At 46.1% G+C, this 14599-nt stretch overlaps 1 protein-coding gene across 1 annotated transcript; it reads left to right on the forward strand.

The window, feature by feature from the left end:
• LOC144170619 (insulin-induced gene 1 protein-like) lies at window positions 1–9829 on the forward strand. The gene is made up of 5 exons (XM_077700527.1): window positions 1–758; window positions 1198–1319; window positions 2240–2406; window positions 3739–3838; window positions 7913–9829. The coding sequence occupies exons 1-5, from the start codon at window positions 572–574 to the stop codon at window positions 7958–7960; spliced, it is 624 nt and encodes a 207-aa protein (XP_077556653.1). The 5' UTR covers window positions 1–571; the 3' UTR covers window positions 7961–9829.
• The last annotated feature ends 4770 nt before the right edge of the window (window positions 9830–14599 follow it).

The raw sequence follows: 14599 nt of genomic DNA on the forward strand, positions 1-14599 counted from the left end.
GCAAGGCCGGAAAACGGAACCGACGCCGCTGATGGTGCCACACCGAAGTCGGTCATGTGTTGGCGCGCAGCATTCGCATTGGACGCGGCATCGCACGAGTCAAGCACCGCGCTCTGATTGGCCGCTGTCTATCGTCTGTTTTTACGCTCCCTTCATCACCAGAGGGTAAAAGTGAAACATAAACAATGATACGACCCATGAAACGTGCTCGCCGAGGCGTCGCCTGTGCGATAAAGACGACGTAGAGTTGCACCGAACTCGCGTGTGAGGAGTTCCCCGACCAAAGGTAACTGATACCGGCCAAGGTGCATCATCCGCGGCGCACGGCCAGTGTTTCCCGCGCCTCCGTTTGGCCTGCTGACCGATTGTCAGGCGTGTGACTTGTCAATCGCGCCACTCTGCCGAGGTGAATGCTCACGTCCTCGACGTCATCGAAATTGGGCTCCGAAGGACTCGTGTACACCGACCTGCGATGCTGCAAATCGTTGAAAGCGTGCGAGCGGAGACTCTCTACATTGGTGTGTGAACGGCGGGAGCGAAGCGCACTACGCGGCACCGCTCGTCCTCGATCATGATGGCTGCTACCAAGCGCCTCCTCTGGAGGGTCTTCTTTCTCTTTCTGGTCGGAGTCTTCTTCAGCCTGATGCTCGACTTCTTCCAAATCCAGTATCGCCTCTCGGCGTTCGAGCGCAACCTCATCGGCTCGGTGTTCATGTCATCGCCGTGGTGGGTCCCCGCCATATGTGGCACCGCTGCTGGTGAGTTAAATCTCCTCCTCCTAGAAAGCTCGAACTTTCATTTTTCGAAGCATTCCTTGTTAGCGCACTTTACGCCACCTCACTTCCGAAAGACGTGTCATTGGAAGAAAGAACGACGCAACTTCGCGCAGCGATGTCATATCGCACGTACCATTTGGCGCAAACACTGCTGGAGCCCGATACAGTTGCTATGCAAGCATCTTCAGGGCCGCCTGTGCTAACCTCTTTTGTCTTTTTTGTGTTTCGAAACACTTGGTCTTACATTATGGTGCCGAAAGTGTGATACCGATTTTAACTGTGCGCTTTTCAATTACTTAACTTGTGGTGACACTGTTCTAACGCCTTTATGGTAAAAAAAAAAATGCTACAATTGCTTTTTTTTGTTTTTGCTTTTTTGTGGATGCGTATTGATACCATTAATGCTAAACTGCGATTTCAGTGTCAGTTGGCCTGCTGTATCCCTGCCTGGACCACAAGCTGGGAGAGGAAACGATCCCCCACCACTGGTCCGACGTTATGAAGTGCGTCGCCCTCTTCGTTGGCATCAATCAAGCCAGCGCCGTATCCTTGAGCTTTGTTTGCGCGTTCGCGTTTGTGATTGAACACTGCTACCAGTATGCGTGGCATTCATTCATGCATGGTCAAGGAAAACTATTTTATTTAATTGCAGTTATGGAGAATCAATGACACCTTAAGGACGGCTAGAATTACTGATTTTAAAAAGTAACAGCAGCAGCCAAATTGTTGGATATTTTATTGCTATTGCACACAACCTCCTCTGAAGGGAGTTTGGGGGGCAGGGGAAGGCCCCAGTGTTATGCTGTTTTTTTTTTTTAGCTAGACAGAAATTGAGGGCCACTGTGATAAGCCATTGTTTACATTGGCAATGGCACCACCTAGCTTCAAATTATATTCTGGTTGACTTTGCCCAGTTTGTAATTACAGATTGCTGCATGGCTTCCTTTGAAATTTGAAAAGAATCTCTTGCACAAGGTGCTCTCTCATTTGTATTCATACTTTACACGTGTGTACAAGTTTAGGGCTTTTTTTTTGTTTTGTTTTGGCATTAAATTTGGCAGGAAAACTGTTTCTTCATATTCGTTAATTGAGTATCTTTTTCCTAGAAAAGAACAAACACAAAAGCAATTACAGCTGCAATTATTACAGTACAAAGTGTTTTTTTTTTATGGCATTGTGTTTCTGTTATGAAGGAACCAAAGAGCCGCTATAATCAGACTTGATGTTTCAAAACAAACCATAAAATATTTCACGAAATGTTTGAATGCTAACAATTAAGCGAGCAGCTTAAATTTGCACCGCACGCTTTCTCGGAAAATGCTGGGGTGGAGGAAACTGCAATTCTCCATTACTTGGGCAGTGAAGTAACTATCGTACATAGCAAAGGGCCAGTCATAGCAGAACTTCTCACTAATCATTCACCACTGCAAAGAAGTGAGTGTCCTTGACTCGAGTGATCACAGAAGATCGAACTGCAGAGCGACTGGCAGCCCGCACTGTCGCTGGTGCTGCTGTCGGTGAGCCTGTGGTGGCTGTGTGACCGAACCCAGGGGGGCTTTGGGCTCAGCATCCTCACAGCACTGGTGGCAACCCTGGTGGCACACTTCCTGGTCTACTACAGGATCGGAAGGTCAGCGCTCTCTTCCTCTCTCTTTGTGAGAGCCTTCACGGCAGTGACTCGACATTCAGTGTTCTGCTCAGTGACAGCTTTGTCCTGATGCCCTCCCCCCCCTAATTTACGATAATATCAAGTAGAATTATTCCAAAAAATTTGGAAACAGTGGGGCTCTTCGATTTACAATCTCGGATTCATCGAGGGTAGCCTGCTGGTAATCCGAGGATTCCCCACGCCATAGAAATGAATCTGAAAAACGAATGCCGGATTGCTTCTCTGGGAGCCCACTGTGAGACTGTGTTAGGTGTGGTTAGAGGTTGTCCTTGGGCACAGTAAGTAATGAGGCGAATCGGGGTGGCTTAAAACAGTCTTCATTCGATCCATGGGACGCCACGGCAAAGCTGCAATTTCAACGCAGGCTTTGCTTACTACCAGAAAAACCTAGGAAGTGGGCTGGTATGCATATACATCTCTGCATTACACTCGGGTGGACAGCCAACACCACTTGTCTGACCAGCCACTATGGTGTGCGGTTTTAAACTTCACAAGCACTCCGGTCGAGCTGGAAGCAGGCAGTGCAGGAACAAATAAGAAAAGGAGAAGCGGACCGGTGGACAAATGCCACACTGACCGAGTTCATGTACTGCACAGGGAAAAATAATATCACAGAAAGAAAATCTGCATGAAAACTTGCAGTGAAGCAGCGTACAGTCGAAAGTCACAGAGTGGAGCACTGGCATGCTCCACGCAAAAATGAATGCCGGGCATGATACTCTGTGTCCCTGATGCAATGTCAGAGTGACGATTGCACATGTTGTTCTTGGGTGCTCCAAGATACATCCAGCACCAATCCTAGCACTCGCCAAACAACCATTGAAGGGTTCGCATGAAAATGTAAAAAATAAGCAGTTGAGACTGGAGAGTAACAAACAATGCGTGAAGGATTGGGTCGGAAGGAAGGTGACAGGATTGGGTCATAAACTAATGAAATGATGTGAATGCAGATTAAGAGTTGAACCTTTTCCGTCCGACTGCATCATAGATTAGCTCACAAAGACAACCAATGTTGTTGAAAAGTACTGGGTACCACACGTAACGTGCCATGTCAGTGGCTGTTAGAGTGAATAAAAATGTAGCCATCGAGTAGAAATATAACAAAAATTAATCAAGAGCTTGCTGGTATGTATTTGAGTGTGTGTTTGATGTAGCATAAAATTGCGCACAGGAGTTTTGTGTCTGTGGGTTGCGTCCCCAGGTGTCCTGAATTTGCTGCTGAAGGCAGCCCTGTTTCTGTTTGCTTTGTTTATATTCATATAGTATGTGTATTCTTCTTCCCCCTCTATTCAGGTGCTCTGAAAAGGACCTGGCGTTTGTGCGATCCTGGCTGCCATGCGTCTTCTTCTCAGGAGGCATCACAGTGGGCAACATTGGCCGGCTGCTTGCTCTGGTGAGAACCCCAACTTGGCTAGAGCCGGCCAGCAGTCTCCTTGGTGCAAAATCATTGTGCAAATAAGGTGTTGAAAGTCGTTAGTGCCTGCACTGTTCGCCCTAGCTTGGAGGATACTGCCATGGGGCAAGTTTTGAACTCAAGGCAGGTTAGTCACGATGGCTTCCAGTGAAATATCATTGGGCGGCTGTGTATAACAAATGAGCAGTCTGTGCCCGTATTTCATACGAAGGGGGTGAACAAAACAATTCAAGCTCCCATTATGGAGCTGCAAAGCAAAGGTAACAAGTCTAGAAGAACAAGCTACTCTGGATGTAGACCACATGTTTTGTATTTGCCTTTGCATCGAAATATGAATGTCGTGGCAAGAAATCAAGCCTGATGTTTCACACATTGCCAAGCAGTTTTCTCTGCGGTGTGTGGGGTGAGCATGTTCTTCTGTTAGTATTGGTCATGTTTCTCAGCCACTGAATTCCAGCATAATGACTAAATGGTGTCAGCCAGCAACTTGGCAGCTTTTGTAAAGTGTAATGCTGTAATAAGTTGTTAAATAAAACTGCAACTTTTATGAACTCGAGGATTATTTTTTTTTATTTTACCTCGTTTGACTCTGTTTAACATACCTCCCGCAAAGGGCCATTCGCATTCCATTTGTGGAGAGCCGCAGCTGCACTGGTGGTGTTCAGTAGCTTAGCCCAGACATGTTACATTTCCTTGTGGTGGCTTACTGTCCCTTAATATAACATCAAATAGTGCGCGCATGCGTATGCTTTGCAGGGGTGAGACAGCTGCGCATATTGCGCAGTTTTGATACAAATTTGTTTTCCTGCGCCAGGCTGCTCCAAAAGCTTGAAAATTGCAAAAATTGCGCCAAACTGCTCCAAAACAGCCCGAGAGCCAAGGGTTTTAACGCTCCCGTCAGTTTCAGGGGGAAAATGCTTACTGATGGCATAATTTTCCAGCACCCCCAAGGTCATGCTGTTTGTAAAGGTTTAATTGATTGATCATTTAAAAAAAAAAACGGCATAAAATTGTCCCCGAGACATTTTTTTTTTTTTTCAAAAATGACAATGTCGGGTTGCACATGTTATAATATTCTGTGAGTGTTCAACGTTTTCCGATAGAATACCATTGCAAATTTCTGCAGAAAAAAATACTGTGTACGGAGGCGACAAACTGCTTGTGCAAGTTGATGAAAAAACAGCAATTTTCGAGGCGCCGTATCTCCGACTGGGCGCCACCATCTTGATGTGGTGAAGATTGGAAAACGTGGCCGCTGGGCGAAGCAGTTGCTCGGGGTTCGGGCAGAGTGCTCTTCGCCGATTTCTGCCGTGGTTTTGGTTATGGAGGTGGCTGGATTTGAATTTAGTCGTTTGAGTTGTTGCGGGAAGTTGCGCGACTCGAAAGACGGGAGTTCAAAAACAACGTGGTGCCCGCGAATTCGCCATGTTTCGGCCTTGAGTGCGAGGAGTGGTGCGTGCTTGAAATGAAATTTCGGACTCATTGCAGTGTTATAAAATGCTGAGTTATTGCTGCCTTTGGCAACGAGCTCGCGAGCCGCAGGAATGGGGCGATCGACACTGCCGAAGTGGCGGCGCAGGCTATAGATCGCCGCAAAATGTTCAAGCAGTGTCCGATAGCGGGACGGGCTATTATTGCACGCTTGTACTAATGGTTGATCTATCCGAAGTGAAATTTAAAGGGGCACTGACACAAAATTTTGAAGGCGAGATAACTTCGGAGATAGATTGGTGGGAACACACATACATAATCTGCAAAATATCAGCGGCGAATACAGCCTAGAACATATTTAAAATCAGTTTTGAAGTGTGCGAAACGCAACCGAGCAGCCAGCAGAGGACCACGCGCAATTGTAAATAAACAGCATCCAAACACGTCACGAGTTTGTGTTTGCCGCTTCCGCACTACCGGCGTTTTGCGCCGGCTCGCGCGGCTCGCCGCTCCAATCGGAGGGCTGGAGGGCGGAGCTTCTGCTCTCGAGAACGAACGACCCGATCGTTGGCGGCGGAGGCGCCGTGATTTCGTCAGCTAATCGGGCAGCTGGCCGCGACCAAAGTTCTACAGCGATTCCAGGCACTCTGTTTCTATTACTGTTTATTACCATTGGATGCGAAAACGCGCCGGAGGCACGAAAAGCTCACTGAGCTAGCCGCACGGTCGCTGTGCAGGCGGCGGCCACGGCCGCGAAGTGGCCCAGGCCGGCGCAGGTAGCTCGAGTGATAGCTTGTTACCGCTGCACGAAATTGTCCCCAAGTCCCGACCATGGTGGCTTACGTGAGAAAGGAGTTAATGATGCGATGGTGGGTTGCATTAAAAATTGTCATCTGCACCGCTTACGAGAGCGGCACTCGAATATCCGCCGCAGTGCTGAGCCGAACACATCTGTAGGCGGACCTGTAGGCAGACCGGCCGGCTGCTCCCAGCGCGCGTCTTGCCACCCACCGTCTCGAGCGTCGCGCGTCGTTCTTTAGCCGCGGTAGCATTTGCACTCGCAGCGCCTGCGTCACATCCACGGTCACTTTTTAATTAGGCGCTTCACGAGATCAGTACGTGGGGGCATTCGCAGAAACTGCCGTCGATGCGGATTCGACAGTGCTACGGCGGCTCTGCTCTGTGATATCCCTCCGACGGTCACGTGGTCAGCTTTGTTCACACAAAATCCACAAAATCCATCGTTTCGCGGCACTCGCTGAAACCGAAACTGCGACTGGCCGCATTTAAAATGCCTCTAATTAAACAACCGTCGCACGCTGAAGCAAATGAGGTTTCTACAGGTTATAAGTAGGTCACTAGCTACTTATCGCAACAAAAAAAACAAGATGCAAAATTTTTGTGTCAGTGCCCCTTTAATGCCAAGAGAAAGGTGGCTAAACATACCAACGCTACTCAAATTACCATCGTAGTGAACGTGCACCTTGGGGATTGAAATTGGAGGGCTGGTAGGGTGCGACGACTGTCAGCAAACCCACACTTTGCGCAATTTTGGCCGGGGCTCTCAACTCTTGTGCGTAAGGCCAAGTATGGGATTACAAAAATATTAATTTCGGCATGCACATGATAATAAAAATGCCTTACGATTGCTTAGTTTTTCCATTCAATATCTTCGACGGCACTTCCGTACTAGCACAGAGCCTAAGAAGTAAAAAAAATGGTTTGTAAAAAGGTAGTGCAGTCCGTACCTTGTGATGCTCCGGTGAAAAAAAACCTTATTGAAAGGCTGTTTCAGTGTTATATGCACGTTCGAAACCGATTAAAAAGTGCAGTTTTTTCCTCCAAGTTGCCAAAAATTTGATTTTTTAGGCTCCTAAGGTGACATAATAAATGTCGTTCTTCTGCTCCAAATCAAGATTCTCCTGCTCCAAAATCGAAATTTCGCTGCTACCAAAAGTGCTCCCAAAACTGATTCAGCTGTCTCACCCCTGGCTTTGTTGCAGCAAATGGTGCAGATCCATGCTGATTTCAAAACAAGGTTATTGAAGAACTCTGTCTAGGAACAAAAAAAAATAATGGGAAAAAGATTTAGATGTTGCTGTTGAGATGCAAGGGATGTAGCGCACTTCAGAGGCAGTGGCAGACATGGGGGCTTGGTTATTGAACTGCTGTTTGAGCTTTCACTGCAGTCATTGCCAGAAGCTCTTCTTGGCCACAAAAGGAGGGTCTTCACAATTCACTCGCAGAAGGGTTTTTTTTTTTTTTTTTTTCCTCTCTTTCTCTCATTCTCTTCCTCTTCATGCATTCAAATGCACAGACTTCAGCTTTTTTATCACCATTTCAGCACCCAAACCCAATGAATTTCTAGTTACGCTACTGGTGCGATTCCGCAAAGCTCAGCCATGTCCCGGTGTGCCTGTAGCAACACCAGGTTCAAAAAGCGTGACCTTGCTGGAATTATGCTTGTTCTGTGACTCGGTTCAAATACGGTACGATATGCGCAACAACATTCGGCACTATGTTCTAAGTTGCAACCTGTCTCACTGTACGCTTGTGTGAGTGTAGTGTGTATTGTGATTCCTGCCAGCTACTTGTCAATAAAGCTGCTGCTTTTATTTGCAGGACGACTCGTCCACTGACCCTTTCACTTCGAAGAAGCACCAGGAATGAGCCCAGTCTCGTCCTTGGTAGGAGTAGCCCTATTTATTCTAGAACTGGGCCTGCAGTGAAGCACGTGACACCGGCTTGTGTGGCTCAAGGAGAAGTGTGGGTCGTGTGTGGGGGGATAGGCCTCTACGCATGCCGCATTTGAAGCACTCCAGGCTGTGTGTGTCTGCAGGCTCGACCACAGGAGCGTGCGTCTGTGATCTGTGCATCAGTGATGCTGACTGCTGTCAAAGACGGGGCAGTGATGACTGCTTTGGAGCTTTCCACAAGCTTTTCAACTTGCTGTGTACAGACTGAGAAGTGCGACGTATGCAGGAGTTTGAAAGTCGATTAGTTGCACTGTGTTGCCCATTCTTATTTGTTTGCAGACCTGAAGTTTGAGACAAGAGCCTTGGGTATCTGCCTTTTTTCTCCTTCTTTGTGCTCACGCGTGTAAAGTGAGAAGTTATTATTGAGCTGCAGCACAGTGTACGATTATTTAAGATTCCTGTAAATTTGCGGTGTTATTTAAAATGTCTGCTTTGAAGGGGCTTGCACAACTGTCTCCACTTGTAAAAAAAAAAAAATCTGACAGGTTTACACTTTCTGGAGGTCGTCATCTGAGGAGTTGCTTATGGTAGCACGTCCATTGAGGCCCTATTGCTTGCATAAACAAGTGGGTATGCCACTTGTGCTTCTTACCTGATCCAGAAAGATGTGACATTTGTGTTCATAAATTATAAGGTTCCAGCCTTTTCAGAAATGCACACGCCATCAGTAAGGCCCACTTGTCATGTGCCAAGTGATGGCTTCATGGAAGCGCACTGCCTGTGCAACTGTGAAGGTATAGCTGTACAGAAGAATAGTGTACATAGCTAGCAGACTGTTAAATACATCTTGCGTAATAATCTAGCTTGAAAAGTTGAAGATTTTTATGGCCCTGTAAAGTTTCAGTGTGTGGCCGTAGGTTTAGTCCTGATAGTTTATTGCACAGTTTCATACTGATTATTGTCTCTAATCTAGGAAATTTTGCACCCCTGGCATAGAGATACTGGTGCTTTACTGTACCAGTGGTTTTGCTTTGGAATCTCAGTTAGCTAGGACCGGATGTTGTTGCTGATCAGTTCCTAGATGTGGCCCCTGGCAACACTGCAATGCCTTTTTGTGTTGGCCATGCATAGGTTTGCAATAATGGGCTTGATGTAGTCGTTTTAAACATGCACACTATGTAACTCGCTCCATTTGCACAGATTGCATAAGCAATACTTTCTGTTTATGTCGAAGTCACTTGCAGAAAACGCCGTACAGCAGCCGCTCACATATCTTGCACATTGCGTTTTTTTTTTTTTTATGTGTTGTCTTTGAACAGCCTCTGTCATTGGCAAGCATTACCTAATATGGAAAACAGGAGACCAGTGACATTCTTAGCTACCAGTGGCGCTAGTGTTTCTCAAGCAGCCGAGAAATGATACTTTGCCATGCACTAACCATCAAGCAGGCTCTTGTGTGTTGTGATCTGCTCTACCACTGTCACTGTTTTATGCCAATCATGGAAGGCATGCCTGATTGAGCATTCTAGTGTGTGTCGTAATGTCCTGCTGTAATCTGACCAGTCGTTCTTTTCATGAACGCTCTCATCTTGCAGCTGCTTGCTGATGGCACAGCCCATTAAATTATTTAAATTGCCCTCACCTGTACAGTCCTGTCATGCTGTTATGGTTTTGTCTTTTGCCCAAGTCGTTATTGGGTGCTTGTTATGCCAGAAAGAATTAGAGTGAAGTGTGCTGTCGCCATGTGCCATATATTGAGTGTTTTAGCTTTTGTTGCTGTTTGTGTATCATACTGGACTCTAAAAAATGCAATATACATAATAAAGTTTGCATTGCCTGCTTCTCTCAGCTCTCCCAACCGTTAGTGATAGAAACACTAGTGTTGGCCTAACATTAGGCTTAAAGCTTGACGTTGTTTGACATGTCGTAAGGCTTAACCTCATGGCTACTGAATGTTAAAACTAGGTACAGGGTAAGGGCGATTGGCCAAGTTGCTCAATCATACTAACAGAAAGAAGATTCAAAGAAAAAATGCATTGATGCTGAGAAGACACGTTTTATTACGTGTCAGGCTTTGCACTCTTCCAGTGGCACGGCAGTCACCAGCAATTCAGGGTGCTGCAGGCTTCCCCTAAATACAGGCATATCTGTTTGGCAATTGGTCTGGTTGCATTCACTAGATCATGAGGGGTGCTTACGTGTCCTCACAATTTGTTTTATTCTCGAGCTAGAATTTATTGAAAAATTTTCTACTGCTAATTAAACTTGGCCACAGGAAAGGTTTGCCAGTGGAAAATTTAGCTTGCAATATCCCACTAGTAACAAAATTGGAAGTAGAAAAGGCTCTCAAGGGCATGAAAAGAGGAAAAGCTGCAGGTGACACCGGCACAGCCGTGTATTAAAGAAGAGAGGAGAAATTGTTCTGGAAAAGCTTGCTGTACTATTTTCAGAATGCTTAAGGACTATAAAAGTGCCTGCAGCCTGGTAAAAAGCTAGCATATTTCTCATTTACAAGAAAGGTGATAACGAAGACGTTAAGGATTAAAGACCCATTACCCATAGTTGACTGCATAAGTGACAGCCTAGATACCCAAAGACCAGGCTGGGCTTGGGAAAGGCTAATGAATAATGGGTCACATATATGTCGTCAATCAAGCAATAGAAAAATCTGCAGAGTACACTAAACTTCTTCGCAAGTCATTTATAGACTGAAGAAGCAGTGCACACCACATCAGTGCTGGAAGCATTAAAAGACCAGGAAACAGAACTGAGACCTGCATAAGACTTCTAGACAATGTATATAAAGTAAATGGGCAGGATGATTCTTAACTAACAAAGTGACGAATTTCTGATCCAAAAGGGCATTAACAAGGACATACCTTTCGCAAAAACTGTTCACAGCATGTATTCAAAAAGCTTGAATGGGAAAACACGGGTACGGATAAACGGGATTTGCAGTCGACATAGTCTTGTTAAGTGAGTCTTCTGAACGCCCGCCAAAATTGCTCGCGGACCTACAATCGGAAAGCACTCGTGGCCGTGGGGCTAAAAATAAATATGGATAAATCTAAAGTTATGATGAACAAACATGCCAAAAGCACCCTGTTCAGCACATTTAGTGAAGCACTAGAACAAGTAGAAGATTAAAACTACCTTGGACCGGTTGTCTACAGATCCCAACCATGAGAAAGGAATCCAGCGCAGAATAGGTATGGGCTGGAGGCGAGTGCTTTCTTCAAACACTCCCAAGTGAAAAGTATGCTACCCCTATCACTGAAAAGAATATACAACCAATGCGCCCTGTCGGCATATCGAGGTGAAACTTGGTGCCTTACTTATAAACAACTTGCAAGCACACTAAAGTTGGTTCATCCGGCCATGGAGCGAATAACCATAGGGGTGATGTTAAGGGAGAGGAAACGAGCTACCTGGATCAGAGAACAAACTAGAGCAGTAGAGCAGCAGTGTGTCGTGTTACTCCCTCTTCCTTTGTGTTCGTTTTATTCAAGCTGATTCCCACCGAAGATGTACCAACTAGCACAGACCAGAGCCATTAGAGCAGAAGATATCATAGTTAAAATAAAGAAAAAGAAATGGACTTAAGCAGGCCATGTAGTGAGACGCAATGACAACCGGAGGACTACCAGGGCGACAGAGTGGATACCGAGGGACGGGTCTAGAAGAAGGGGAAGGCCAGCGATTCGACGGAGGGACGAAATAAGAAAATTCAGGGACAAAGAATGGATTCCAGCAGCGCAGCACCGGAGCGGCCTTTGTCCTGCGATGCACGTAAGCAGGCCCATTGCAGGACTATGATGACGGTATTGAGGGCCATTTTGCCGCTTATTACAGCCTTTCGTGTCTGGCTTTCTTGCAAAGCCGGCGTGTTGTGCAAAAAGCCAACCTTAAAACGTGCCACGCGCACGAGTCATGCAGCCAAGGCGTTTTTTAGAGCGCAGCTCTTGAGAACCCGTTCCTGTGGTTTCGCAACGTCCCTCACCGTTGACCTCGTCGGATGGAATGGGAATGGCGGCGACTAAAGTCCCTTCATCGTATTTTTTAAGCAGATGAAGGGTCTTTAATAGTGGCGGAAAACGAATTCACTAAGCAGCCAATGCCGCTGCTAAAGCGGGCAAATGTGACCAGTGAGACGGGGAAGAAGGTGAAAAGCCTGAGCAAAGCACAATTGGCACGGTGTGTGAGGGGCGTGCGAGGAACGCAGTCTTAGGGGGGGGGGGGGGGGGGGGGCTTGTAAAGCCAGAGGAGGGCGTTCGCATCAAGCTGAGCCTCATATGTTCGCGAGGGGGGAGAAATGAGATGCTAACGCATTTCTAAGGAGCCACCAATAGATCCTCCATTAATTTTTTTTCTGACTCAAGCTATGCACCAAGTTTATGTGGCTCCCACGTTGACGCCCGCGGCTCACCAGTGACCACTGCCCTTTTACGATACACGGGGATCTCAAGAATAGCAAGCATGTAGAAAACAAGCAGAAGGTTCCGTATGCTACAAGGTACACCCATCGTTTTAATCGCGACAAACTTCTAACGCGTAAGCGCTACTCGCGCAAAAATCTGTCTGTCACTAAAAAAAATCATTGTCACGGTGTAGGTGTATTAAAAAATACTTGAATAGGACGGTTGAACGGACTTCGTGTGTTCATATAAAGTCGCTTATGTCTCCCCTGAAATATATCTTCCCAGAAATGCTTTCGTGTATTAGTGAAGACGCTGGCATATTATGGAGGTACAGTAATCCCTCGTTAACTCGAACTCGGATATCTCGAAATATCGGTTAAGTCGAAACTTTTTTCGCCGTGCCTCCTTTAGGCGCCATATATTTGCCCCCCTTTAACTCGAAACTCCGCTCATCTCGAAATTTTCAGTTAACGAAAGATTGCTGTATTAAGGCCTTGAGGCACTTTGATATCATGGTGTACACTGATGATGATAATAATGATTGCTATTAGTTTCCCTTTGTAGCGGGGTGATGACATGTCATCTTGCCAAAAAGGACTGATATACCTATGTTTTATACTCTTGGTTTAATACTAGCGCTGCTTAGGGCAGGCACAAAAAGCTTATTAGCACAAAATACTTTTTTTTTCTGTTACAGGTGGTAACTGTCCTAGGCAATATTCCCCTCTCTGCTTTTTGTCCACCAGCATTCTAATCTTCTTTTCGTCGCCTCGACAGCCTTGAAGTTAACTTCCTCTGTGCTACCCTTAAATCTTATGGCTTCTGAATAAGTCCCAGGAAAGGACGTCTTCTCAGCATCGCATTTGTGCACAGAAATCAAGTGGACTTTAACAGGACTCCGTATGTACAGAGCGGACGCCATAAACCTTTTTTACGACACCTCTTTAAGCTTTCACTGCGTTCTCTATGTGTATGTGGAATTTGTAGGCCGTTTGTATTGAGCTAAAGAAATTGTTCTCCCATAAAAAGGTTGCTTCTTCTTAGTGCCCACTGTTACTCCTTTTGTGTTCTCATGTGGCTAGGTAAATGGCGATAACCGATTTTACCAATGATGTCTCGAGGTGTGTTTGCAATAAATATGCGATTATTATTAAAAAAAAAGAATGGCTTTCTATTGCTCTAGGCCTTCTTTTCACCCGGCCATCTCGCGTTGTAAGAAAAGGGCGCTGCACATGCTTTATTTCAGAGCACGGACGTACTGGAAAAATCGAAGCTGAGTTTGAGCCACAGAGCACACGATGAGGGAGTGCGTATCTCTAGAAAATCCGATCGAAAAGTAAGCTGTATCTCAAATTCCTCTGCTCTGCGATGTACGCGTGTGTGCGAACCGGTGAAACATAATTTCAGCTTAGATTTTAGGCTCTGTGGTGAAGGTTTCGTGCCTACTTCAGGGGGGTGAAAGGTATTTTACGTCTTTTCAAGAAGGACGTGTATCAGAAAGTATGATAGACTTTTTAAGCGGAGGGGGAGGGGAGGAATCGAAGACTTTCTTCTAACGGCACTTTCCGAACTTATTCAACTAGTACTGCGCGTTAAAAACCACTGCACGCAGAGAGAAGCCAAAAATGGGCAAGTCGAAGGCTGTTCTGACTTTTCAGCCTCCATATGGGATGCTGGCAGCGTCCTGGCGAGACTATTGCTTTCACCACCGGGAGGCACCCCGTCTCTCCACTGGACAAGCTAATTATGACTGGAGGAAGTGACCAAAGTCCGGTGACCTGTTTCTTTCGTGAACGGAATATTTATTAGCACACATACCTTTTTCGCAATTTTTGCCGTCCACAAGGGCCCTGACACGCATCTCGGCAAGGGCCCTGACACGCAACTGGACCAAAGCAGGTGTGCCGACAAATTATTCTCCTGCGGAAGGCCTCAGGAACGTTGTATTACTCTTTGGGTGGGTATTAACCACAGTCGACACCATTCTTGCCTGTTGGCCTTCCAACAGACTATTGCAGATGTAGCTCACAGGTACGTACAGCGCCCGTACGGATTCCACGCCAAAATAGGTTAGCAAAGGCTTGTTTAGGAGCTGTTTTTCTAGTCGAATTCAATATTAGCGTGCACTAATATTGGATTGACAAACCATCGTATGGTTTTTCTTTTTCCATTGTTTATTTCCTCGCCCAACTATG

The sequence above is a fragment of the Haemaphysalis longicornis genome, unplaced genomic scaffold (genome assembly GCF_048455015.1).
Source record: "Haemaphysalis longicornis isolate Haplotype H1 unplaced genomic scaffold, Haemaphysalis longicornis Haplotype H1 scaffold_2, whole genome shotgun sequence".
NCBI lineage: Eukaryota > Metazoa > Arthropoda > Arachnida > Ixodida > Ixodidae > Haemaphysalis > Haemaphysalis longicornis.